Source organism: Epargyreus clarus, unplaced genomic scaffold (genome assembly GCF_041222505.1).
Source record: "Epargyreus clarus isolate Ecla_fem2 unplaced genomic scaffold, WU_Ecla_fem_2.2 ptg000019l, whole genome shotgun sequence".
NCBI lineage: Eukaryota > Metazoa > Arthropoda > Insecta > Lepidoptera > Hesperiidae > Epargyreus > Epargyreus clarus.
Window position 1 is genome coordinate 11,158,599 of NW_027332227.1, and position 27,662 is coordinate 11,186,260.

Genomic DNA, 27,662 nt, shown 5'->3' on the forward strand with positions numbered 1-27,662 from the left:
CAAGTGAATCAGCTTTATCAGATAACAAACTAACAATATTATAATTTAAGACAATGGTGTTAAAATAATACAAGTATTTATTTAAAAAATTATTACATTAGCGTTTAAATTACATCATGAAATATAAAAATCAATAATTTAACATTTTATATACAAAATATTTGAGTAATCTCTTCATGACTAGATACATACACTTGAAGCATAGCCGATAATATAAATTGTTATCGAAAAATATTTTATGTTAAATGTAAAATTTGGCCGAATAAGTGTTTTATGTCCAGTAATACTAAACCAATTCATTCAAAAATGAACAAATACAAATGTGTTAAAAAGCAATAATATAAGCGCTATCGCGTACGTTCGAATAGGTACATAAGGCCGCACATAACAATTATTTTCGCAATACGAAGTGGAAGTATAAATAAATGAAAATGTGAATGACATCTTGTAAATAGGATGAAATTATATTCATGAATAAACTATTTTTATTTTTTTTATATTTTTTAAAAAATTTACACTTATTGACTACGTAATGATAAACATGTATAATAAATTATAAGCTAAAATTAAGTACTGATAATGATGTTTTCCAATCCAGTACATGCTCGAAGACTTTATCGCCTAAAGTCTATACAAGTACTACACTTCATCCAGTAGACACCCTGGCACTATGACTTTATAATGATTTTGAGAAATGAAATGCACTCATCAATATTGCAATGTGTTTTCCCCTGTATTAGAAAATAGACACTCGTACTGACACATTGACAATATCAACAAATACACACATGAGCATGTTATGACGTCGAACATCTAACAGACATTTACACTTTTAGATGAGAGCAATAATGTATGTATATCAGCTGTTGTTGCCTTGGTCATATGTGTAAATATCGTTTTTACTGAGAGGGCTTGTTAGTAAAACTAGGTTTTCTACTTCAATAAGAAGATCGGCCCGAGTTGTCTTCGTAGTGTTGCGTACCAGGGGGGACACGGTAGCCAGGGTAGTTGTGGTTCAGGGCATGCTGTGCAAAGAAGGAAGAGTAGTCCTTGTTTACCTGCAACATAAGATTTAATATTGATTGTTAACATAGTTGCATCTACAGTTTATATAGCAACCTGGTTCACCTTTAGAAAAGACTACGTTATCAGTCCCAGTTGCTATTGTTTATCAACAAATGCACCTTTGGAGGGTGGTGATCTTTGCACAGTGTAATAGACGCCACTATAAACTATATCGCCAACAATCTTCACTGAATCACAGTGATTATCTAGACTTCTTCCAGTAGCACGTTTGCAGAAGTAGGCCATAAATGGGCTACAGTGACTTATACATTTTATTTGCTTACAATCTATACATTGACATCAATCACTATAAATATTCAATTAACTATTACTACAACACGTCGTCTTAATCATGCACGTGACTAAGTTCCACCTGACTACAACGCAAAGCCGTACAAAGAGAGAGAAAGAAATGGATGTCGATGTGTAATCGTAAGCGATTTAGTCCATTACGTGATTGTATGATGCTAGAATAGTGCGAAGCCTAATCTAAACGCGTTAGGTGGTCGCGACTACTATATTACTTGTGTCTCCCGTACGGAGTCGATCGGTTAATAGAAGAGGCTGGTCCAAACGAAAGTTCACACTTTGACCGAAGCGTCACTTACAAGGCGGTATAAGTCCGGCATGTACCGACCGAGTCGGAACGCCGCGGACGCTTACACCTCGTGCATGGCAACTAATTCGGCAAGCGAATATTGCCGCGGCTAAAACAGACAACGGTTGCGGTCAAGATTGCACATAGAACCTATGATTAATGTATTTCCGAATTGTGTTTTAAGTTTAGCTTGTGTTATGTCTTTGTGATTTAAGTTGTTGATTTAAGATAAGTAAAGTTGTTTTAATATTTGGTCCTGTTATTAATTAAACTATTGGAACATGAACATGAAACTTCAATCACGATAGATGGTATATTCATATGAGGCAGTTTTATTATCTCTTCACTTTTAAATATTAGTTTTAGTTCGTTACGATAAATCGGAACAAAACAAGTAGGTACAATGAAAAATATTTACGGTTTTAATAGTAATTAATCGTGAATTCAAAGTTTGTTACATATGTACAGTGGTCCTTGCTAGTCTTTACTGAAAAACTATGTACAATGTCAGTATAGTGATAGTGAATCATAAACTCGTTTTATGTACAACATGCACTTTATAGTTAATCTTCGTCTGCGCACACTTTTACGATCAATATTTTACTCTTAGTGTCACTCTTCTGTGTACCTACCTGTAGGAGTATGAGCATTAAATTCATGGACCTAGTTATATCTTCCAGCACATTTATGCAACCTAGTATGAAAAGTTTTGATTCTGTTACATCTTAATATTATATGATGTATATCGTGTAATTTGAATTAGGCACAAGTTATTTTACAAATAGATACCTACCAGTAAGGCACGTCTAATAACGAATTGGAAATTATATATTTACGCTAATTAATTCAGACTCAATGCGCCTCATTTGACGACACAATTCGACTAGATACTACAACTAATGATCTCGTGGGAGTTCAAAGGATGAATTAGCTTTAATTTCTAATGCACGGCTTTCTCAAATACATATTCCTAATTTGGAAAATTTAGAACAGTGTAGATACGGACTATTGTTTAGGTCTCTTACCTTGCGTGGTCTGCAAGCGGGCCCTCTGGCCAGTTGCCTCCGAGCCTCATTTTCCGCAGCCACAGCTTCCTTGACGGACTGCGGTGGCCACTTCTGATCCCCACGCATGTTTACGCCTCCTGTATTATAATAATGTTTGTTGATTGTATGTACAAATCATGTATGTATGTGTGTATGTATATATGTATGTCATGTGTGAATGTATGTAATCATCTACTTTATGATACCATTTGTTATTCTATGTATTTCCTTCGCTGCGTGATCATAACATGTGGAGCATAACATTATTATGAGCATCAAAACGTATGATGTCAATTTTCTGAAATGCAGGTATATGGTAGAGTCAAGTAGACAAGAATACCGAAGTTATTATAAACTTACTATAAATTGCTAGACAAGTGCCAGTGTCGTCTGGCTTGTTATAATTATATGTGTTTCACCTGTTCATGAAAATGGCAGAAACGCGATTGCAATATCTCTTTTAGTTTTACAATTATGCGCTACCACGCTTCATAAAAGTTTCTCAAGGCTACACAGAATGGTGTAGGTATTATAAAAGCTTTTATAGGTGAAAGTATCTTTTCGAAACAGTGGCACGACATATAAAAAGCAATTTAAAAAACAATATACTGTCTTCGGTCTAGGTACACTTTGTGTGAGAACTGGCTTTAATGTATTTTAATGTACTTTGATATTGCCACTGTTTTATTGTTACCGTATTTTAAAATCTCGGTTTAGTATAAAGTAGTGTATCTGGGATTATAGATTGCTTATATTATAAACATCCCACAAACTTTGTATTTTATCGCCGTTTAGACTGGAATCACAGCCGACCTCCCTCTTGGCCGTGAGTGCAGTGTAGCGTATTGAACGACCAAAATAATGTTCGTAGTCTTTTCAGCGTATTAATTTTCTTCGCGGAACTAATTAGGTGGATATTTATAAATAATGTATAGTGCTTTCATGTCGCATAAAAGTTGTAAGTTTTTTTTTATATAATCTAGAGGTTATTTACTACGTGGAAGAGTCTTCTGGGGTTCCACTCCGGCGGCACAATGGCTACACCTAAACACTAATAACACTTTCTGCCTAATAACAGGAGTGTTAAGCGCAGCTGTGCTCAGGTTTGTAAGGTGGTGGTGGTTATCCTTATACGAGATATTCTAGCTTGGTCCTCAGGGGTAGCGGTGTATTTGTGGCCGACTTTAGAAATCAAATTTTATTTGTGGTCGATTTCAAATCTAATTTGGGGTTAACTGGCAGCAGTAGCCACTTACTATTAGGCGGGTTGCCTGATCGTTCTGGAAGACCGATATTTAAATCCCAGGCTCTGAATTTTCGTTAAATGTGAATTCGAAGTTATTATTTGCGTTAACAGTTAAAGGTGAACGCGTAACAATACAAAACTTATCAAAGTTTGTAGAGTTTACCAAACCGCATTTGGTCAGGTTTGTAGACTATATATAGCCTTAAAACTTGTCATTATGAGAGGAGAACCGTAATTAGCAATAAAGAGTTGGTAATGATAAGGTAAAATAAAATATAATGCACCAAAAGTACGTAAATGTAACGCTTACCTTTCAAAGTAGCGGTCGCAGGCTGGCTAGCAAATACCGGGGGCGGTTTTTGATGTACAGGAGGTTGCTGCCTCAGGGTGATAGTCGTCGGCGGGGGCTCAAATTGCTTTTGTGGAGGGTATACTGGCTCCGAGTACTGTGGCTGGGGGGAGTACTGCGGTTGTGGGGAGTACTGCGGTTGGGGAGAATACTGCGGTTGGGGCGAGTACTGCGGTTGTGGCGAAAACTGCGGTTTCTGGCCTCCCGGCTGAAAACAATAATGTGTTCAGTTATAAAAAAAAATGGTTGTAATTGTTACAAATACTTTTTTAAACAAATTATAAACTGAATTAAAACAAAAATGACGGAAAATATTTAAACACGCTTTTAATTGACACTAAAATATGAAAATGCATTCTTGTCTGATATGAAAATGTTTAAAAAAGTTGATTAATAATATATTAATATACATCCATATACAATACAACAATACATAACACAAAACTAAGCGTTTGTTTATGTTTTTTGTAGAAATATTGTTATCTTTACAGTATTAGGAGTAAGAAAAATGAAATAAATTAATTAAAAGTAATTATATTTACATACATCATATTTGTACGATAAGTGTTTGTAAGCGCATGCAGAATTAGTATAGAGTGTAGACTAGGACAAGGTGACGGTGACGACACATCTGCAACTCGGTGTACCTGTGGGGAGATAGGGGCCGGCACGGGCGCCCAGCGGCCCTGCGGCGGGCGGTAGGGCTGCGCGCTGGGCGACAACGGGCCTTGCTTGTAGGGCTGGCCTACTGGAGACGCGGTCACTCCGGGTCCCACCGGGATAAGCTTACTGAGCCCTGTGGCCTCTTGACGCCGACCTTCACAGTACGACGGTTGCGATTGTGGTTGTGCTTGGTATTGGGGATACTGATTCTGGGGGTATTGGTTTTGGGGTTGTGCCTGGGGAGCTTGGTACGAGTTGGGCTGGTACTGGGGTTGGTGCTGTGGAGCGGAATACTGCTGTTGTCGGGGGGAGTGCTGCGCGCTGTTGTAGTTCGCGGGACTCTGCTGTAGGGATAAACGAAACTCAACGGGCTATCCATAAAGTATGCTCGAGTGTACTGTCTGGTATGGGCAATATCCATTCATTTATATTGTGCTAGGTTTTATCAATATTCTCGGTAACCACATTACAATATTGTGCTAGACATCATGCTTTTGTTGATAGAATAACAAAAAGATTTATAGGTTCGTCTAGATGTTAAGCACTCTACATTTAATTCACAGAGGTTCGGAAAACTTGCGTTGGTATTACTTTGCCACATACATTTGTAAATGTGATTCATATTCACATTCATTGGAGTAAAGTGCGTTGTTAGACCCTTTAAGGACGAAGATAAACGCGACGTGGTTTATAAATAGCCCCATTAATTAGAATAAGGTAACTCATAAACAATTATTACTCTTCCTAAGAACCTGTGTTTGAGAGAACTGTAGTATAAGCGGTGGTATTTACATGCAATTATAAATAAGAGTGTTCGCCGCCATTTTAAAGCGTTTTATATTTGCATACTATAATATTTTGTCCCCTACTATATTTACATAGTAAACTTGAGTGGGTATAGTTTTACCTGTTGTGGCTGGTGGTAGCCGTTGGTCTCCGGCGCTGGTGGCCACACTACTTTCTTCTGACCTGCAACAACAGCTTATTGTAACATTTTTTTAATACAAAACTTTTGTATCAAATGTTTTCAGTCGCTACGTACATGGGCCAATATAATTAGCGGATAAAATTTGCAATTTAAGTGCATAAATTAAAATCGCACATAAAATTTTGTGTTGTAGTTAATTTCAAGTTCCTTTTCATAAATGTTCTTTAAGATAGTTGGTACGGAACGGGTATATCTATCAACTCATACGATCTTTGTGAGATGCTATCTGGAGACCACACATTTCGGTTTCCAACGCTGAGATACCTACTTATTATGACACATTCCGCTTCAAATTAGCCTGGCTCACCGAGCTTTTGGATTTGCGCCAGGGGATCGAAGAAAAAATAACAGTTTTCTCGAATATGAATCGAATTTCCAATTTCGGTTTCGAACGGTTAATCGACAAATCGGGCAGGTGAGATCATAGGTGTTTATTGTAATTTCGGTGGTAATACTTGTACGGATAATTATAGTGCGTAGAAGCACATGAATTTATGCAATAAAACAAAGGATTTTATTTTGTGAATTTGTTGGTCAATAAACAAATTTTATTTTTATTATAATATTTTTTATTTACCAATGATTTGTGTTTAATGTCATTAGTTAACATTTTACAACTAATACCTGGCTCACTCAGTTATGGTATCATGTTACATCCAAAATTTTCATCGCGAAAATTGTTTGTTGTTCTTGATTTCACGGATAAGTGAAGTGTAGCAGAGTTTCATGTAAGATAACCACGTGGAGGAAGTATATAAAGCCAACTCGTATGAACTAAACTCCATTGTTCAAACTATCCGGAACTAAGTTTGATATGATAAGTAGGCACTCGGTTCCGGAACCTCAGCGCTACGAATTTACTGAAATAACTCAGGTGTTTGTACAAAGCGATCGTAATACATTCGTTTAAGAATATATTTAACGTGATTTTTAAATATTTTGATTTAATTTAAAAAAATATTTTATAACAATTACAATCTTAAATCGTCCGGTATTTAAAATGTAGGAATAAAATATGAAGACAGTTAAAAGTGTAAGATCAATGTATAAAGTACCTCGATTACTAAAAAATATTGTTTTGCCGAAAAACAGCGTGACATTAAATAATAGATTTCAGTGAAAAAAATAGAAGCAGTTTATTCCGGTGTATGTAGAGCCAATAGAGCGCGTTAATACGAATGAATTATAAGTATGCGTCGAATGCAGTAGTAATGTGTGGAACTTACGAGTAGAATGCTTGGAGCGAGTCAATCCTCTGGCCGAACAGAACAGCGTTTGACTACTTGGCGCGTTCGCCAGGTGAGGAGGTGCGCAAATAACCTACCGCATATTATATTTTGAGAGAACGCAATTCACCGACCTCCCTCTCTCTCCCACCGATCTTCTCATAGACCATGACTTCTAATATAGATACGTCACATGTTCAAGTCGGAATAGATACAGCCAAATAAATTACAACATTAACATTCAACCGATCTAGAAGCTCTTTCATCGGATCAAATATTTTGAAATTTTACGAGCACGCCTTTCCGCGATCATCAATCTTTTTAAAATGTGACTCGGATAACGCAAGCTATAAAACAAATAGTGTGTTTCATTACACTATTCTTATCGTGTCTTTTTTAGAATGGAGAAATATAGAAGCTTTTTAATGCGGACAATCGATTTGTTCTTAAGAACTTTAAAAAAGTAAAACATCAGTTTTCAAGAAATGTACAAATGTGAAATCGGCACACATTTCATTAAAATGCATTGTAGTAGTATAACCTTCGATCACTAATAAGAACTAGATACACAATCAGCGACAAAAAAATGGCGCGACGAAAAGAGCACCCAAATAGACATTTGGGTGCACTTTTAGGTTAGTAGTGTTTGAACGTTCGGAGAATAAACATGCCTCAGTGCTCGTTCAAAACTGCAAAAATCACACGTCTAGTACGCTAACAAATGATGGAATATCGTATTTTCGGTGAGTATTATTATTATAAGTAGGTAATTGCTATCACTCAATTATAAATACTGCTATTTCGTTCGTAAATAATTTATTTTTAAGTTTTAAAAATTATCAACAAAAATCAACAGAACGTATAAACCATTTAAATTGTAAAGTCTGTTACTAAACGTACAATTCTTACTATTGCAAGCCCACTTGATTTGTTCGGGTTACATGGTGACTCTGTTCTAACTTGAATGGAGACGCTATTGTTTTATATATATTTTTTTTTAATTTAATTTTTTTTTTTTCTTTTTTTTGTTATATAAAAATATTTGTTTTGTATAATAATTAAACATAGGCAATGAGTAAATAGTAAATGAGTGAAATTAAATTATTAAGTAAATTATTATTTAATATATTTTATGATGTCTTTTCATCCAACTGCCGCGACAATAGTCATAGAATTATTATAATAAAGTCTATTGTCGAAAGATACACTAAAATAAGATTGCTTAACATAGCCAAAAAAGATACGGAAAAAAAATAAAAATCCATCGAAAAGACTGTTTTCCAATAAACTCACTTTATTCAAGGGAATTAATGGCATCCTGTTGATTCCATATTTTTATTTTTACTCGACTGCCAAGGAAGGGTTATGTTTTTTGCACGTATCTTGTATGTATCTTTATAAGCGGACTTTAGCTGCACTGCATTTTGTTCCCTCGGATCTAACATACGGCTGGGTGAATTTCGACAGTTAAGGTGTCATTATATTCGTCTCAAATATCCAAATGTCCTTAGATAGGTGTTGGAAAAAACTCTAAATTTAAGAAGAAATATACAACGGATTTCTGTCACTACAAAGTAAGCAAGTAATTTAATTAAAATAATCAAAAACCCGACTGCACTATAAAGGCTGAGGTAGAATTTTCAAAAACAGTGAAATAGGCGTTTCATCATTTTTTAGCAAGAAAGCCAAAAAAAAGTTTTATAATAGGTATCTGCTTCAAAAACAAAAGATGTTCAAACAATATTATTCTATTTTATCTTCGTAGGGCTCATTTACGCTATATAAAGAACCTATGTGTAAAATTCCAGCACGCTAAAGATCCGCGGTTTCCCTTTACGTTGGTGTCTGGCGCAGCAACTTACGCATTTAGTCAGACAGTCACCTCGATGTGTTATACACATGTATATATCATATAATATGTGTGTAATCACCTTTTAATTTCCTTTATTTTGATACCCCACTCCATAGTTTTGGTTAACTTTTTTTAAAACGTGTTACTATTTCGGAAAAACATCCACCATTTACGATTTATAGAATATATATATAACTTCAGTAATTCAAAGTTCTAGTAATTATTTTATATCGTTAGGGGTAGAATTTCATTATTTTTATCCAACAAGCCAGACACAAAATTTCATAGTGTTTGCGTCAAAATTGACGGTTGTTCAAATTAACTTTTAACCCTTATTTTGCCCTCTATGGGGTTGATTTTTCGGAAAGGGATAAATAGGTGTGTCTTTATTCCTATCCAGAAAGCCAAATACTAAATTTTACAGTAGTTGCTTCAAAATTAAAGGATTTGAAAAAAACTGTCATCCCCTGTTTTACCTTCTTAGGGGTAGAATTTCCAAAAGGCCTTTCTTAGTACTTATTTACGCTATATAGCGAACCCATGTGCAAAATTTCAGAACTCTAAATTAAGCGGTTTTGGCTGTACGTTGATTTCTGAAAAATGAAAAAATCATTTAGTCAGTCAATCAGTCAGTCACCTTGCTATTTTATATATATACAAATTATATGTTTTTATAATCTCCGTTTAATTTCCTTTCATTTGATATCATACTCGATAGGTTCGGTTAACTTTTTTTGAAATATTACTATTTCGCGCCAAAAATCCGCCACCTTGATTTGTTTTTTCTAACACCTATCTAAGGACACTCGGGTCATTGAGACGAATATAATGACACCTTAATTGTCGACATTCATCCAGCCGTTTGTTAGATCCGATCAAATAAATAAAGACAAACATACAAGATACGCGCGAAAAACATAACCCTTCCTTGGCAGTCAGGTAAAAATAATTGAAATAAATGTTGGTTTACTACATATTTATTTAGTCGTGGGCAATATATTTCGTTGGATAACGGCGTAAACAGCTTGTAGATTTTTTAATTAAATTACTTGTATTTGGTTATATTTTAATTTTAAACTTATTATATTTTTATTATAATAAATTGTGACTGCATATTACTTACTTTCATTGATAAATTATTATTATGTTCATTAAAATTAATTACTTCGACCTAATAAAAATATTAAAAGTAATGACAGTTCGTCTCCACTAATTCCTTGTCCAAGTGACAAACCACGGTCGTCAATTTTTTTTTCTTTGTTTTTAGCGTCAATTTGACGCCACTTTTTAAGTTCATTTTTGTATGGGATTGTGTATCTAGTTCTTATTAGTGATCGAAGAGTATAACTTATAAATTATGTGTCACTGACAACTATGCAATTATCTACTAGTATGTATTAACTATGCATTTTCTTATAAGTACCAATTATTAAACAATTTGACAAGGTTTCCTAATAAATTGTTTCTAGAATTTTGTAAATCTAATAAACAAGTCAAGTTTATTAGATTTACAAAATGCGAGGTAAAATCATGAAAATTTTGTTTACATCATATTATCTGTCTTTTGCCAAAGTTCGCTAAAATTGTGCTCATAAGAATACTCCGTAATTATGGCCATTGACCCATGACTATCAGCGTACATAAATTACGGGTAGGACGCGCTATGTAAATGTTCTAGCCAGAGGGTGTAGTCTATTATTAAATAATTTATATGGTAATTATAATTAATGATCATGAGTACGTTAATTGATACGTACGTTAATTATAACGCCTGATTTGTATCAGCAACTCTAATTAGTCGAGAGCGCCGAAAATATTTCAAGAGAAGTTTAATTTAGCAAAATGGAAAATTTCTGATATTTTAAAAAGTTCATTAAAATGATTCATTTACGCTACCTATACACATAACTGGATGTTATTGTTACCGTCACATTTGATTCAGACCAGCGTCTGGCTCGCGCGCTTGACTCATGATTCAGTTAGCCATCATCTTTTTTTATTGTTGTGCTCTTGTTTGTGATGTATTGTCATCTGTTCTGATCTTCAGCCAACATTATGATTAAACAAAGCGCATTTTTTTCAATTTATATGAGGGAGTATGACTGTTGTAATATAATACATATAAGGTACTGTTAATAAGTATTGGCGTTAGCTTTGTTAGTAGAGCTTGGTGTCGTAAAAATCCTGGCAGTTTACCACTGGTGATGGCAGAGATAATAAAAGAACTTACAGTGCAACACGAAGATAAAACGTGCTTGTGTTGTAAAGAGTAAAGTGTTTGTTTGTTACCGAGTGCTGAACTGGATTCGTGGAAAATTTGTACGATTATTTCGATATCTACTTCAACAGACGCCAACATATCGATTGATAAGTGTAATAAAGGTATGGTTGGTACTGTGAGCGTTCGCAATTCGAATTATACTTCGCACTTTGCATCCTTCGCCGCTAGTTTAATATTAGCGGTTGATTCACATATGAGCGCTCACGAAAGTAGAGTCATCCAAAATAGGTCCAGGTTGCGTCAAACAACGCTTTTTATTATTCTTAGAGAATAAACGTATCAGGGTTAGACTTAGATAAGTTTAGAATCTCATTTAATAGTAATATTTAGGTGAATTCAGGGCAGGTGCTCTGGTGGGGAGCTTTTTTTAAACCAAATCTACTGAAATTGTTGATTTACCAATATAGTATATAGTACGTGTTATTTTTCAATAATGAACAAAATTCTGACTAACATACAAGATGTTTCCTACTACTAGTGGATGTAACTAAACTGTAAATGAATGCACAGAAATTATTTATATAAAGAAGATAAGCTCTAAGAAAAGCTTTTTGAAAATTCATCATGTATGAGGGATTAAGAATGAAAATTATAATCTGGTGACAGTGTTAGACTTATATCCACTAAATTTAATAACAATCTAATAATAATAATCTAGACACCATTAACTTTAAAAATGAATAGTTATAATAAGGCAATGTCTTATGGGGGTAAGCATAATGTCTGGTAGGTATAGACTTGTATTAATTCAAGTTTGTTTAATCAAGGTTATACGTGTTGTTGTGGCTACAGGTGGCAATTAAAATAGAGTAATTGCGTCGAATAGTATAATAAAGTACCTACAACTTTTAATAATAAACACTGACTTGGGATATTTAACCATGTAATATATATTAACTTTTATTATGTATTTAAATACTCAGAAATGGCATTTTTCAACTTCACTATTTGTTTTATTAGGGAAATTAATTGTCATTAATTCATTTGTTTCAATGGTTTTAAAGTTTAGAACACAAACTGCGTTGACTAAATTATCTCAGTTGTTTAAGTGTTTAACTACATGACACATGGACAAACCACTTAAAATAAATTAGAACTAGGTACGCTGTACAAGATGTATCTTAAATTCCAATCCTGGATTTAAAATTCGTTTTAAAATCACTCGCAAATATTTAAAATTTGCATTATCACATTTACACAATACGACTGTTAAAGAACAACTGTACCTGCTTATAACAATCCTCTTTACGTACAATACCATATAATAATTAAATTAATTGTGATTTACATCACATCACATTATTTGGCAAAAATGTAGATGCATAATAAATAGACTGTACGTAACTTTTAAGGACACTTTTCTTCATCGGGTTAGCACTTTCAATAACCATATGGTAAAGTAGAATGTTAATGTACGCATAGAACTAATAAATTACCAATAACTAACTAAATACTATCACAACATTTATCGATATTTCACAAATGAACACAAACAGTGGAAACTTTACCAACAAAAACTGTTTCAGGCATGTCGTTCGTCGGTATTGTTTCGTTGTCGACTGAGTACTACCAAAAACAATGACAGGTAAAGGCGTTACTACATAACAATTTCCAGTCTTTGCCAAATTCTTTTTACTAATGAGTGATCGTCACTAAAGTGGGACTTGTCAAAACGGTCACAAGAAAAAGGGTCTCACGGACGAAATTATATTCGGCCGTTACACTCTGACGAACAAACAGTATACTACGTTTATTTCGAGTTCAATGATTCATCTGTCAGGTAGCGTGCATACTCATATCCAGTGCTTCGTAATCACCTGTGCAAGGATGTGCGGTGAAATGGATATTCAAAGCATTATCGCGATTCACGTCACAACAAATTCACGAGACTAATCTATGGGAATTATTGCTGTACTATATGATTGTTATGTCCAAATGTACTACATGAAAGCTGTAGTCCAATAGTCCGGAGGGTACCTTTGGTAGCCTTTAAGAACTCTGGGTATATTTGGGAGTTGACGTTGAGCTGGCCGTCCCAACGACGGGTCGTTTTCGTCCCGGCGGGAGGCCAGTAGCGGTCAAACCGGCGATTGGCATAAACCAAGTTGTCCAAAATCGCCTGCACTTGGGTGGGGTCTAACTCTGGCAAAGCAGTGCAAAATTTTAGTTGCGTTAGTAAGCTCTACACTAATCTATTCAAGTGTAGTCGTTTTCACCTCGGAAAGTATCTGTCACTCTTCAAGAATCTGGATTAATTGACCAAGACATCGTAACCATATGTAGTCTTATGGGTAACGTCTGCTATAACTCGTCCCGATATGATTGCCATAATTCTAATATGAAAGATATATTAGCAACAAGAAAATTAAAAACACTCTCTTATTACTACTTATTACCTAATCAAAGAACCTCAACGTTGTTATTTGAAAATACTTTATTTTAATTGTTTATTAAAAAAACGATATATGTGGCGTGTTTTCGCTACTTGACAAAAGATGGCGCCACAAGTGTTGCAATTATGTTATTGACATTCATCATTTGATAATAATCCATGTCAAATATTGTACTAAAAATATTTTGAAACCACGCAAATAATCAAAATCTCATACGCGTTGCGAACTATCGTCATTTAGAGGGCTAGTTAAGCAGTTGGTCATCACGGGTAACCATCTCGGGCCCCGATTCCATATGAGGCCACTAACACCTAGGTATATTCCTGCATAAATTTTCTTAGGAATAACAGCGGACTAGCTTCATGCTTCCCACACTTGTGGAAAGAAACTCGATTCCAGAAGGAAAACAAATAAGGTTTGCATGCATTAGATATGACTGATGGACTGATGACAGTCAAGTTAACTTACTGGGATATCCTTTGCGGTTGCGTTCTTCCTCTTCAAGCATCCGCAGCACTGCGGAGTTGGCGAGGTTAGCCGGCTTGTCCGTGGTCGGGTTGTTGAAGTTAATTCTACGGGAGAAGATCATCATTACATAATTGGGTCGGTGTAAAAACATATTTATATACGAGTATACTTAAAACGTTTTGATTCAACACTGACAGCACCATCACGGAACCTGCGTTGTAGTAGTATAATGTCTGAATTTTATTAGGAATCAAGCTGAGGCTTGACTAATTTCTGGTAGGACTCCTGTTCTATATTTAATTAACTACGAATGTCCATGAGCAAGGATGACTACCAGGTGTGCTGATCGCTTGCTTATTTTGTTTATACTACATACTTAGGTAAATATAACATTGACTACATAATATATTTTACAACACCTTTTAGTAACAAGCTGACTAATATATAGATGAAGTGACAGACAGGTAGTATAAACAGACAGATGAAGATAAAAGAAAGGCTTGAAGCTAATTCTACCACATCTCATTGATTTTTGTTAATAATAGATTCCTATGTCTGTTTGTTGACACCACTGTAGCATTGACACTACCTGCGCCTACGCCTAAAGTACTAGATGGTACAAGGTTCGAACCATGACGAGTTTGTGTGCCGAACAAGCTTTGTTGTAGGTCTGAGTGTGTTTATTTTAAAAGTTTCTGTGTTCTTTATTAAGTCGTCTTGTTTTTTATTTCTTTATTTTGATATGTAGATGTAAAATACTGCAGAAATTGATAGTTTTTTACATTGGGAGGGTTTATTTCCTATTAAAATCTCTTAATAGGCTAAAACTCAGAAAATGCGTACTTAATAAATTACTTTTTTCATAAGAAGTTTTTAGTCTCGTAATAAAAAGTATATCAACCATTACAAATTACGAGGCACAATATGCATAACATTTTTGTAAACCAACAATCCTAAGACAACATGGATATGATCAACATCTAACTTTTGGCAGACTAGACGTAAACATTAATTTCATTATAAATACCAGTCAGAACTATGCTGCATCAACATGCAGTATGAGTAAGTAAATATTGACAAATAAATTAGAAACAGAGAATGAGAATGATTAAGTGCCTGACTATTTATTGTGGAGTTCGTCTGATGAATATCCAGTTATTTAAATTATAAGCTATTTAAATGCCATAAGCATCTATCAAAAAAGTTTTAATATCGTGTGTTTTTCAGAAAGTTAATATCACACATTCAAACATAGAACGTAACGAAGCAAGTTAACGTTAAACCGAAAGATTTGTCATTAGCTTTATTGTAGACTTTCTTGTTGTTGTTAAAAACCTACAAATATTTAATAATAAGTATTGCCACAAAAGGGGGCTAAAAGCAACTTTCCTTACATTTAATCCTTTGATATCGTACTTTGCGTGTTACTTTTTATATCCGTATAATCTTAAAAAAAACAAGCTGGTACCAAAACGCATTTCTTGTGGGGATCGGATTTTGTCTTTAGACGGAACTAATTAAAACCTATTATCTCAAAGAATTTACAACAATCAGGAGTTTCATCGTAATCTATTACCAACTTTCACTGCTTACCCAATGAATCAATTTCCAGTATTCGGAAAATCAATCACAAAAACAACTTTAATCGATACAGGAACTCACCCGTGGGAACTGGGGGCGTCGCAAGAACTGTGACAAAGCGTAAGAGCTAACTTTGTGTTGATTGTGTTTCGAAGTTTCCAGTTTCTATACGTCTATCGACTTTTTGAACAGATCGCGACTGTACGAATTGATTAATTTTATGCAGATTTGTTAATAAACAAAAATAAATAAAATGTAAATAGTGTTCTTAGCAGCAGTTTTTATTAGTAGAAGAATCACGTATTCCTTATAATAGAGGTTGTCCAAGGCCACCCGCCATTGTGGAAATTTGAAATCCAGATAGGATAGGATTCTTACCTTCTGATAGTTACGTGGGCCAGTGCTTAACAATCCTATTATTAGGCACAGGGAGATGAGTTCTGTTCATATAACCTATAATATTATAATTGTATTTTGTACAATGTTAAAATAATAAAACAGTTAACCATGAAATGGCATCAACCGGTTTTTATTTTACATTTACTATATGTGTTGCCTTCTTGAATCATAATTTTGAACACATCTTGTAAGTAAAGTATTTATTTACCTATACATACCTATATATCTAGAAAGAGTTAAACTATAAACAATATTTATGATTGCGATTACAGCATGCCAATAACATATGTATTTATAGCCGAAAACTGCATCAAAGTTTCTACAGCCTTTCGATACGCTTGCACATGATATGTTGTGCGTAATTGTTGAAAGCACTTTACAGCTCATACGTGAACACTAAACATGAATGGATGTTTTTAAGACATGATATCATCGTTCTAGGAACAGAATTGGAAAAACAATGATGAACAAAGACGCTTCTGTTTAATTTTAAGCAGCACCATTTTTTTACGATGCCATTGACGTAATATCATAATTCATACGTTTTAAAGTCTGAAAATACATATAGGTATGAGTGTGTAATGTATTTAGAAATTATGACTTCGGGACTATAATTATACAAAGTGCTTTTGTATTTTCTTCAAACACACATTTTAGAGAAGCTACGGAATACCGTAGTTATAAATATATAAACGGGTGAACTGGATGACTATTAAAAGACAAAAATGGTTATAATTAATTTTTGCTTTACAATATTTAGAACACTTATTAATATACACTTAACACTTATTAATAACACTAAAATTATTGTCTGCGTTCGAAGTAATTCTCGTATACGATTTTCTTTCTTGCCTTTTAAGAAACTAGTGTCGTATAAACTAGTCCTCATACATCTTAATACACATATAAACCACATATGAGAACACGTTCCCGCTTCGTACTATGACTCGCCATATACAGAAATCAAGTTTACGTTCACCTTATATGCCTTTATTGGCAATGTTATCAAGTGTCAATGTCATAAATCGTGCACGATGGTGAAAAACATATAAATTCGAACAGTTATATACCAATACATCCTCTACAGAGCCCAATTTAAGGTTAGTAATGCCGTGAGTCTCGAGAGTCTCAATTAAAACTTAACTGTGACAGTTTCGTTTGTGTTTCGATCGAGAGTTATAAGACTTAAGAAGAGCGCTGAAAGTTTGAGCAAACGTTCAATATTATAATAGACTTTGCATGAAAACAAAAAGCATGTTTAGTTTCAACGACGATCGTAAAGTAAATGTAGATTCAAAGAAATTCTAGTTAGGTTCCCATTTTATGGTAATGTAGAATCTGTGTTACGCGACAAAATAATATCGAAGTAGAGTTTTCTCTAATAATATTAATAATATAAGATAAAATCAACTTATTCCTTTTATTATGAGTAAAGCGGTACTTTTGGAGTACCTACGACTTATTTGTATATAAAAAATACCATTTCGCATTATATGGATATACCTAATTTAATTAAAAACTAAAAGGGATCTCATATAAAAATTAATTCGACACAAAGATAAATTAAATTAGGTAACAGAATTGGTTCAAAATAATACAAATAAGTAAAATATTAAAAGTACCTAAATGTATGTGAACGTAAGCATAACTTACCTGAACATACCTAATAACCTGATAGTAAAGTGATCATTTGTTTTTTTCTCTGTAATTAATTAATTTATTATTATTAGGTGATAGTATGTAAGTACCTAAAAAATATATGTGAATATTATTTTTATTTTGCATAAACAAATATCTCACCCGTATTCCACGAGAGTAGCCATGTTGTAAACACGCAATATTTTAAGAAGTCCTCGATTCACGTTAATTTACACAATGACTTGGAGATCCACTAAATTACTCGATTCAGAACAACGTTTGATTTTTTGCCAAAAAATAACTTACTCTATGTCTCTTTTATAACCAACATTCAGAATTAAAAACAGATCGTAATCACGCTTTCAAAAATTAAAAATTGCAAGCAAATATGTATTTAAAGTTCGTGGCGGCTTAAGGATTTAAATGGAAAATCTGTTTTCAAGATAATTATGACCTTTATGGAAATCTTCTGATTTATGAATTGTAAAAAAGAGATTTTGTAAACAATTTTTGTAAACGAAGCACCGTTTTAGCGCAAGCGCAATGCTTTGCGTCGTCAGGCCGCGTCGCGACTGCGCGCGCGCACCCGCTAGCCGCCGGACCCACTTCTTCCTCGTTACCTTGTTTTGTACTTTTTGCTTACTATAAACTTTGAATTTCCCGATAATCATTCCACTACGCCGGTTAGCTATTACTTGCACGAATAGGTTTGATGAATGGCCCTGCCTTTGTAATTTAAAGGCCGCCGATATACTATGTTTTCGAATTTAAGGGATAATAATGATAGTTTATATTTTGGCCTGGTAAGTTATATGTATCGATATAACATGGGTTTAAAGACTTATATCTTATCATTTACATATTAATTGATTTGAGGCAAAGTATAAATTTAAAGATAAATTATTTTCAACCTTTCATGCCATATGTTTTGAGATAAGTAAATCATGATAAAACACGATGGAGTAAATATTCATATAAATAGTGAACAGGTATTGAGGATTTTTCCTGTCAGATTTCTGCAAAATAAATCTATACTAATACTTACTTTATATGACTTTACAATGCGGAGTTAGAGACAACCAATCTTTATGTAAGACAGGGATTCACAATAATAAGATCTATTTCGACAGAAAATCGTACAAATACTCATATTTGTATTAGTCCTTACAATTTCACGCGCTACGATAGCGCAGATACAGTTGAATAGCGCTGTGAATTTATTTCGGTACTACTTTGATGCATATTGTGGAATGCAAACGATGCAGGCTCACTGCTCAGTGCTAAATTACATCCAGGAAAATGTCAGTGGCCCGATACCTCTCCATGATTGAGCGGTCAACGGCATTCAAATTTGAACCTCCCACATTTATCTCCGCAGACTTTGTTACTAGAACAATATGGAATAGCGTGTGAGCTAGAAAAGAGATAAAAACTTTGCTTTTATTTTCTTTTATGAGTCCACACAGCTGCCGAGTTTGGACCGTGGTTAGCTTTGTGTAATTGGAATGTACCGCAATGGTTGTTTTACATGAACAATAGCGTGTAAACTTTTAAGAGTTAATGAGAATACAGATTTTGTTTCGCTTTGCTTAATACTGAAAAGCGTCTACAAAATTAAAGGGGAGAAGACTTTGATACTAATTCTTATTCACAATTTATGTTGAGAGTATTCAGGATTTATTCATTGTTTTTCTAGAAAATTGCTTAATTTCGAATTTGCGAAAAGTTATAGTTAATGCAATAAAATACAACGTTTTGTAATTGCGATAACATCATACTTTTACTGAAAGGTGAGACTATTTTTTTTCATATTCATATACCCAAATTTATACCCAAGTACTTATTTACCTTCTAAATTTTTGATTATTCTGCTAAACTGTTTGCATATTTACCAAATCAATCCACATACAGCAATGAAAATTTAATTTACTTGCGAACGTGACTCGTATAGCAATAAGTGGGAATACCAAAGAAATTTGTAAAAACCGTCCAAAATTTACATAAACAACAATATCAGTATACGAAATGATCCGTCCTATTACAATCTCGGTTGTTTTGTATTGTCGCAATGTTGCGTTTATTTTGGCCCGGCTGAAACGCCGCCTGAATACTAAACATTTTTCAAACGGTTATAACCGCCTCTGGCTATTTATAAGGTCTTCGTAAATATATCTCTATACGGATCTTAATACTGGCTGCCTTAAGCAATAATCGCCTATAAATATACGTAGGTATACATGCTACGTAACATATTATTATTGTTATGAATTTAAATTCGTCCATTTTATATTTTTATGTAAAGCATTTAAATAATACTCTTTGTCGCTTCTTCGTCTGGGATTTTAAATATATTTAGCAATTATCATTTTATAACACCATACTCTTCCGTCTTTCAAAATGCTATTCCTACACATTTTTAGACATGTATTTAGATTTCCATACTGATATCTGATTGTTTTTTTACTTAACCTTGAGTATGTCCATGGCATCTTCTGCACTTTTACACATGTCCCACATTCGAAAAAAGCATTATTTAAAGTACCTTTAATAAACGTCACTATAAAAATCTCTTTATGATTACTCAGGATTACTCGGGAAGTTTTATCACGAGCAAAGGAATGAATTCACCATCTCATAATGCATTTCAGCTACAAAAGCGGAACCTCCCCCATTATTTTTACCCGCTTTCGCACTTTACTGTTCACTAAAATATATAATGGATGCATTTTTAATGCAAAGCTTAATGCTTTTGAAGTATAGGTTGAAACTAACTTAACGATATTAGGATTAATGATTATGTTACAAAATATAAAATCTAACAAAATTTACCACTAGTACCTATCCTTTATGTTACCTTTACATGTAAATCATCAATTCATTTCTCAAGCGCCATTGAAGCCCATCATCCTATGTAAATTAAGAGTATAGAAAGTATTTCCAATCTTTCAAATATGTGCTGACTGAGAACCGAATCCGGCAACCTCTGGTGCAATTACAAATGTGTTACATGTATCATTCGATCGTATGTGACGGCAGCACGTGTTCACAGATGAGTCATTGTTGTGCCGATGGTCGATTGGCAGGATTGGCAACACTCATTGTTTTGACCACGCCACACTGATTGATAGAGAACTAATTTCTAACCACGAGACGATGACCGATGTTTAATTGAACCTAAAAATAAATATGTTGCTATGTATTTTAACAGGCGTCAATGAATCGATGTATTGTTTTCGTCTGTGATCTCAGGCGCCATTGGCAACTAGATTGATTAAAATTGCATTGTAAGTACATCGCATTTTCAGCCCACTCATGAATACGTCGTTTTAAGTAGTGCATTTGACCGACTTACAAAGTTATTTACAGTATATTGGGTTATAGCAAACATAAACAGTATTTACCTAATGGTTTTTTGAAGCTACGCAACATATTTCAAAGAACATATAATGTCTTCATAACACGCTGAAACAACGAAAATACGTTCATATATTATTACCACAGATTACTTGATAGTTCGAGATATACTTTGATAGTTCTAAAGAATTTACTAAATGTGTATGCTAAACATTGTGACGATTTATTTTAATAAAGGTTGCAAAGGAAACGGATTAAATTTTTGTCAAATCACAATATGCATAAATCATCTGTGTTTCCCACTTCCGACTTCCGTAGAGGAATGAATAATCACCACACCCCTTCTATCTAATCCTCATATGCATTCTGTACTGCAATACTTTAGAGTTTTTATGCTATTAATATGCATGTTATAAAGTGCCAAGTGCGTCAAGCAAGTCAATTGAGTCATTAGTAATGTTTAAAACGCGTTTGTTGGTCCATTTGTTTTACTAATCATCATGCCAAAAGTAATTAGTCACATTTTCAAAAGCTAACTCATGTCCTTAAATGACTTTTTGTTTTAATTTTGTCTACATTGTTAAGGATTTGCAATAGCAAACAAACATGCTGCCCGCCTGATGGTTAATGGACATTATTCCTCATGAATATCTGTTATTATCCCAAAATACCTAGAAGTATACTTTTGTATTAAACATAGGAACAGAAAACGATCGCGGTTGGTCAATAAGTATAGCGGAAAAACAAATAAAGTAATAGTCATATCATCAAGATACCTTCGTGCCCCAGGGGACTAAGTTGTAATGACTTATGCGTGTACACACACAATTTTATCAGAAGTTATTATTTCTATAATAAGTTCTATTTCTGTAGAATAGATGACTTATAAGTAGTATTACCAAATATTAACTACATCTTCCTTAAAATTGATTACTTACGAGTACTTTAATCATGTACCTGCGCAGTGTATATTAAATTAAAAATATAATATAATAATGATATATTAACCTAAACAAATACACTTCGATTATATACAAAACATTAAAGTCGTAAATTGGTTGCCCAACCCTAACAATACATAACGGAAACTCCTCAAAATTTGATTATCTCTTCCATACCATACCTTTTAAACTCAGCCGCTATATAGACAGCTGATATAAGGCAACGTAAGAATGGTTAACGGTTGGCAATACTGCATTTCCATACTTATTTTGCCTTATATCAGCTGTCGATAAAGCGGTTGAGTTTAAAAGGTATGGTATGGAAGAGATATTCAAGATATATGAGTATGAGGTGTTTAAGATGGTAAGATTTTAACCCTGTCTGTCAGTGTCTGTGTTTGTGCCTGGTGTTGACTTTAGTCTTTTTAGATGTCCTGTAGACATCTTTAGATGTCATTGGGTAGCAATACTCATTAAACATAAGGTGTACACCCTACTTTATACTATAAAAATGCAGAACCCGATTAAGTCAACGTATAAGTAAAAATGTTCATAACAAAGGCGCACCACTTAACGCGTCATTTTTATATTTTTTCATAATTTCTAAAAAATATATATTGCGCCCTTTATAAACTGTGACTTACAAAAATATTTTTGTCTTCCTCTAAGCTAATGTGCGAACGTGACACACTTAAGTTTTGTTTTTCTTTTCTTACTCTATTTCCGTATTTATCTTGTATCTACCGCGCGTAGTGCCCAAGGCTAAGGCCAATGTTTTTCAAAAATTACTGTAGTGTTTACATATATTTTTAATTGTTGGTCGTTTTACGTACGCATGTTGAGATTTGAAAGAATAATTTACATATAATCTCCGTTTAATAACAAGGGACAGGTACCTACAACTTAAGAATTCTCTAGTAGGTAGAGTCTTGTACATACTCGTACAATAGGCTCGTTAAAGTAATTATGTAAGATACGCAAAGCAAGTAAAGCGATGAGCTAAGTACCAGATAATTAATAACATATTTAGTAACTTCGTAACTATAGAAATATATTAAATATGTCTAGTTTAAATGTAACTGTAACAAGATATAAATGAGCTTACGTAGAGAACCATCACTTTTAGTTATCTTATTTTAGCATTTGTCTTGGACTTCTGACTTTATATAAGTCAGACAAGACATATAATCCGTAGAAATAATTTAATTTTATCGAATAAATTAATTAATTTTCAATGTCGCGTCGTAATAGCTTCTCAAAGGTAATATAATGTTTGTTTGCTAAATTTCTAATCAATACTGATGGAGCAAACGAATATGCAGTCCACTTGATGATATATGGCTATTGTCGCCCATGGATGTCTTTAATCAGCTCTTGACAATCTTAAATTCCTGCTAGAGTTTAGGTACCTATGCGTTGTTACCACTGAGGACTAAGTCGGAATGTGTCGCATAAGTATTTCTTCCTTACACACCGTCCAGAATATGTATCGCAGTGGCAGAAATAGATATCGCAGTGGTGCCTCTAGAGTCGAACAACAGAGGGTTCTACCCCCTTCTAAGTAATATTCTAATATGCTTGTTACTTACCCTACGGTGCCATTGTCGAGGTTCTGTAGATGCTTGTTGAGCGTTTCTTGGATATTTTGCTGCGAGTACAGCCCGATGGGCGAGTTGAACTGCTTGTGTACTATCTTCGGGCCAGTGGCCATCTTGGAGTCGTTCGTTCAGCGCTGGAACCAATACGAAAGACAATTTCATTAGTTTAAGCTCATTGAAACTTAAGTCAAGGATTGTTGATTCAAAATAACGCGTAAACTGAAAATAGTGGCATAATAACATGACTTTTCCATTTTTTATTTTATGTGTACTGTAATGATGTGTTGCTAATCGTATTATTTTAAATACCATGTTATTTAATCATGGATCTATCGTATTCTTGGTTATTATGCTTATTTTTAAACAAGATTGTAGATTATTCGCAATAAATTTGTTTTCTTTCTAAATCCTCGATCATGTTCGTTTCAATCTCTGTAATTCAGTTTATGCGACGACGATAATATAATAGAGATAAAATAAAACGAGTTGATGCGATACATCTTGAACGTCTATATGCAAAGCAAACGGTTACTGTTTAATAGCGTTGTAAAATTTATGACTTGCTAACTTTAAGATTTAGTATTTCTATTTTATTTTTGAAGTGGTGTTCAAATCAGATCTATACCTCAAGCATAGCTGTAGAATATCTAATCTAATGTTGATGATGTGTTATTTAGACACGGCTAATAATGTTTTCACATTAATTAGGGAAATAACACTGTTTACTTTTAGATGCCCGAAAAATTGGATTGTCAATTTTTATCTTCCTCATGAGGTAATTTTATTACCCTCTCGTAAGATTCGTGCCCGGGGTTAGAGGCGAGGCGGCGTCTTATTGCGTTTTTATTAGCCCTGGCACCAACGACGACGGCTATAATATTTTTTCCGAATAATGTGCGAGAGACAGGTAGCTTTGTGCAAATAAGTTTTCAATAAGTATCCACGGAGACGGAGGGGAGATTGATGACATTATTGAAGGATATGGGGCGTTTAACTTCAAGAGATCATCTTCACGAGTTGACTTAATTTACGTCTTTAAAATTATTTATAGATTTTAAGAGTATTTCGAGGGTCATATAATTTTGTTTAAGTGGTGTATTTATACATAAATGTATACCGTAAATCTTAGCTTCGGTGGAATAAACAAACGGTGTCCGTACTGCGAACAATTTGCCGACGGGTTTATTTGTGTATGTCTGGGGGAGTTATTGCGAAATAGCCACGGAAGACATTTCCGCGGCGCGATGCACCATCAACATAAATACGGCAGAATTAACTGACCGATAAAGATAATGACTAACAAAACGTGTAATATCTTTATTAAAGACTAGCTGACCCGGCAAACTTAGTACCGCCTCCAAAATATATTTATCAATTATATTTCATATAAAATATAGCCTATGTTACTCGTGGATAATGTAGCTTTCGAATGGTGAAAGAATTTTTAAAATCGTTCCAGTATTTTTTGAGCCTATTCATTACAATCAAACAAACAAACAAAGTTTTCCTCTTTATAATATTACATCTATGTATGTATTGTAATAAATAAGTAATTCAATAGTAATAGTTTTAGTAGTTAGTAAAGACCTACGAAGTTACATACAGACACACGTCGGTCTCTGTGAATTCTATATTTTTGTGATAGCGGTTAAACTGTTATTTAAAGCGTTTATCTTTGCAAGATTTTAAGCACAGAACAGACATAAGATGCTTAAAAAATATATGTTAATTTTTGCTCAGAAATATTTGTTTTCTGTTTCTTTGATCGCGCTATGTTATTTATGCATTGCAGACAATATTTCCACGGGTAGAGGCGCGTGGGAGTGCCTAAAAAAAGTACGTGTAACTGTCCGAAAGATGCGGTATTTAAAGAAGACGACGAGAGATGATCTACGCTCCTCCCGGACGTCGTGTTACAGAGTTACAAAATTATTACGAAATATTTCGCACGAGAAAACTTGTCAAATCATCGCAAGTAACGTTTAGAAAACATGACAATAAGCTTTTACATACCCGTCAATTAGCTTACTAATAGCTACTTGTCTGTACAATTGAATTAAAAATAAAAAAGGAAACGGTAGTTTTATTTTCCCAAATTATGTTTTATAGTTGCTCTTAATTTTCAATTAATAAAATGACAATAGTCAACTACTGCATCTATGATTAAAAAAGAACGTTATTAATAAAATAATGCCTGGAATAACGTAAAGGCCAATACAGCTGTTTGTTAAGAGCCAAGGTTAACAATACCGTCATCAAGGTCGGGAATATTCTTGTCGAACAATCCAGACGATGTTGTGTACATGAACACACATTCTCCTATATTTAAAGTGCATACGTAAACAACTTGGATGACACCTATGCAGCGCTCAATTACTACATGTACCTTATAATCGTTAGGTAATTAGTGATGGGTCTAATGTGCATGCACGATTCCAGGCGCTGACGTAGCGCATTCTGCCGCGAAAGTGAGACGCGCTATTTGTGTAACGTGAAGTCATGGCGAACTATTTTTGTAACGGAATACTTCGGCGGTGAAATTAGTCATGGATGTCGAGGTCACCAGGTGACAAGCAAATAAAAATACGAATACGTCGAAAGCGTTTATTAGTGCTAATGTTACGTGAAGCGATTGCTTAGTGTTTGTATATACCTTGTGCGGCGTCAGGTTCGTGCGAGCGGCGTCGTGGCCGGCCTCTAACTGAAGACGGTAGGCGGCGCCCACGCACCGCGCGAGCTTACGGCCTCACCTGCAATGTTTCAGCGATCCAAATCATTATTGATTCAACTTATAAGAAGGTGCACTTGATGTCATCTTCATATATTATTTACTCTATCTCTTTGTACAGTCAAATTAATCAAAGTTAAAGCGAGTGGGCAGATCTGACAAACACAATGCAAACTGGAACATAATTAAATACTTCCACGAAGTTCACAACGTTACAGTATTTAAAGCGAACACGACATTCATTATGTAACTTCGCAAGTAAACTTTACTCAAAATTTATAAGTAATAAACAAGATATCAGCCTGAAGTTTTCCGCTTTAAAGTCGACAATTTTAACTGTTTTTTACTTATTGACACATAGGCACAAGAAGGTTGGGTTGTGTTTGTAAATACTAGGTAAAATGACCTTACCTTAGAACAACAAAGCTGTCAGGGCGTAGTCCTTGAACTTAAACCGGCGTGCACTAATGACTCTGATGAGGTGTGACAGACAAACCTCTTATCCACGACTTCCCGCCGGCGAATGAACCGGTGGTTCTATCGCGAAATAGGCGAGAATTTTATTCAGTGTTCTTCAACTATTTTTACCGCACGGTACATAAAGTGACAGATAATATACGCCCAGACTTATTTCAATGTTTGGGCTATTTAAGTGTCCTTCACACTTTGTAAGATTGTTGATCTCGCGTCGGGCCCCGTGTTCGCCATGACAACGTGAATATTTTGCCGTCTTTTTATTTTTTGATTTTCACTGTGCCCGATCTGACAGCATCAAATTGACAATTTCCTTGAAAGTAATTAAATCACGGGATGTAGTGACCTAGTCACGGGTTTTTGTTTATGCCAAAAATGCTTTTTTAATTGTCCCTCAGACCGGCATAATATCGTCAAGAATATGTTTAAGAAATTTCCTTAATGTCCGTAATGTTGTGTGTGTTTACGTACCCTAATTTTGGAATATATCCTAGAACCCTTTATATTCTGATGGAAAAATCGGGGTCTAATCATGGGACATTAATGGATGGATGATAATGTTGAATGAATAACTCGTTATCTGATAAGTAGAGTGTTTGGTATTGATTTCCGGCTGAACTGATTAATAAATACTTTTAGATATTAATTATGTATATTTAAGGTTTTTTTAATAATTTTAGGAAAATTTAAGTGATGCTTTAGGTCTAGGCTGAAAAATGACGCTAAAAGAGCATAGTTTGAAGAGTCCTTAAATGTTACCTTACCATATTATTG

General features: G+C 34.2%; 1 protein-coding gene and 1 long non-coding RNA gene across 8 annotated transcripts; both read right to left on the reverse strand.

Annotated features, from left to right (window-relative positions):
- Nucleotides 1-76: 76 nt before the first annotated feature.
- On the reverse strand, nucleotides 77-26,965 carry LOC140750101 (uncharacterized). 7 transcript variants are annotated; one of them, XR_012103163.1, is made up of 11 exons: nucleotides 26,826-26,965; nucleotides 26,340-26,436; nucleotides 23,678-23,820; nucleotides 14,176-14,279; nucleotides 13,292-13,456; nucleotides 5,875-5,936; nucleotides 4,952-5,311; nucleotides 4,266-4,512; nucleotides 2,689-2,807; nucleotides 1,674-1,772; nucleotides 77-1,058 (listed from the first exon to the last, which is right to left on the reverse strand). XR_012103163.1 is itself a non-coding variant. In XM_073083459.1 (10 exons), the coding sequence occupies exons 3-10, from the start codon at nucleotides 23,797-23,799 to the stop codon at nucleotides 939-941; spliced, it is 1,296 nt and encodes a 431-aa protein (XP_072939560.1). In that variant the 5' UTR covers nucleotides 23,800-23,820; nucleotides 26,340-26,436; nucleotides 26,826-26,965; the 3' UTR covers nucleotides 77-938. The 7 variants fall into 7 exon arrangements, 6 of the variants coding, with proteins under 6 accessions (XP_072939560.1, XP_072939559.1, XP_072939563.1 ...); XM_073083459.1 differs by lacking the exon at nucleotides 1,674-1,772 and having other exon boundaries at nucleotides 4,952-5,308; XM_073083458.1 differs by lacking the exon at nucleotides 1,674-1,772.
- Nucleotides 7,177-11,254, reverse strand: LOC140750103 (uncharacterized). Its single transcript, XR_012103165.1, has 2 exons — nucleotides 10,382-11,254; nucleotides 7,177-7,722 (listed from the first exon to the last, which is right to left on the reverse strand). It is a non-coding gene; the product is annotated as an uncharacterized LOC140750103 (long non-coding RNA).
- Nucleotides 26,966-27,662: the final 697 nt, after the last annotated feature.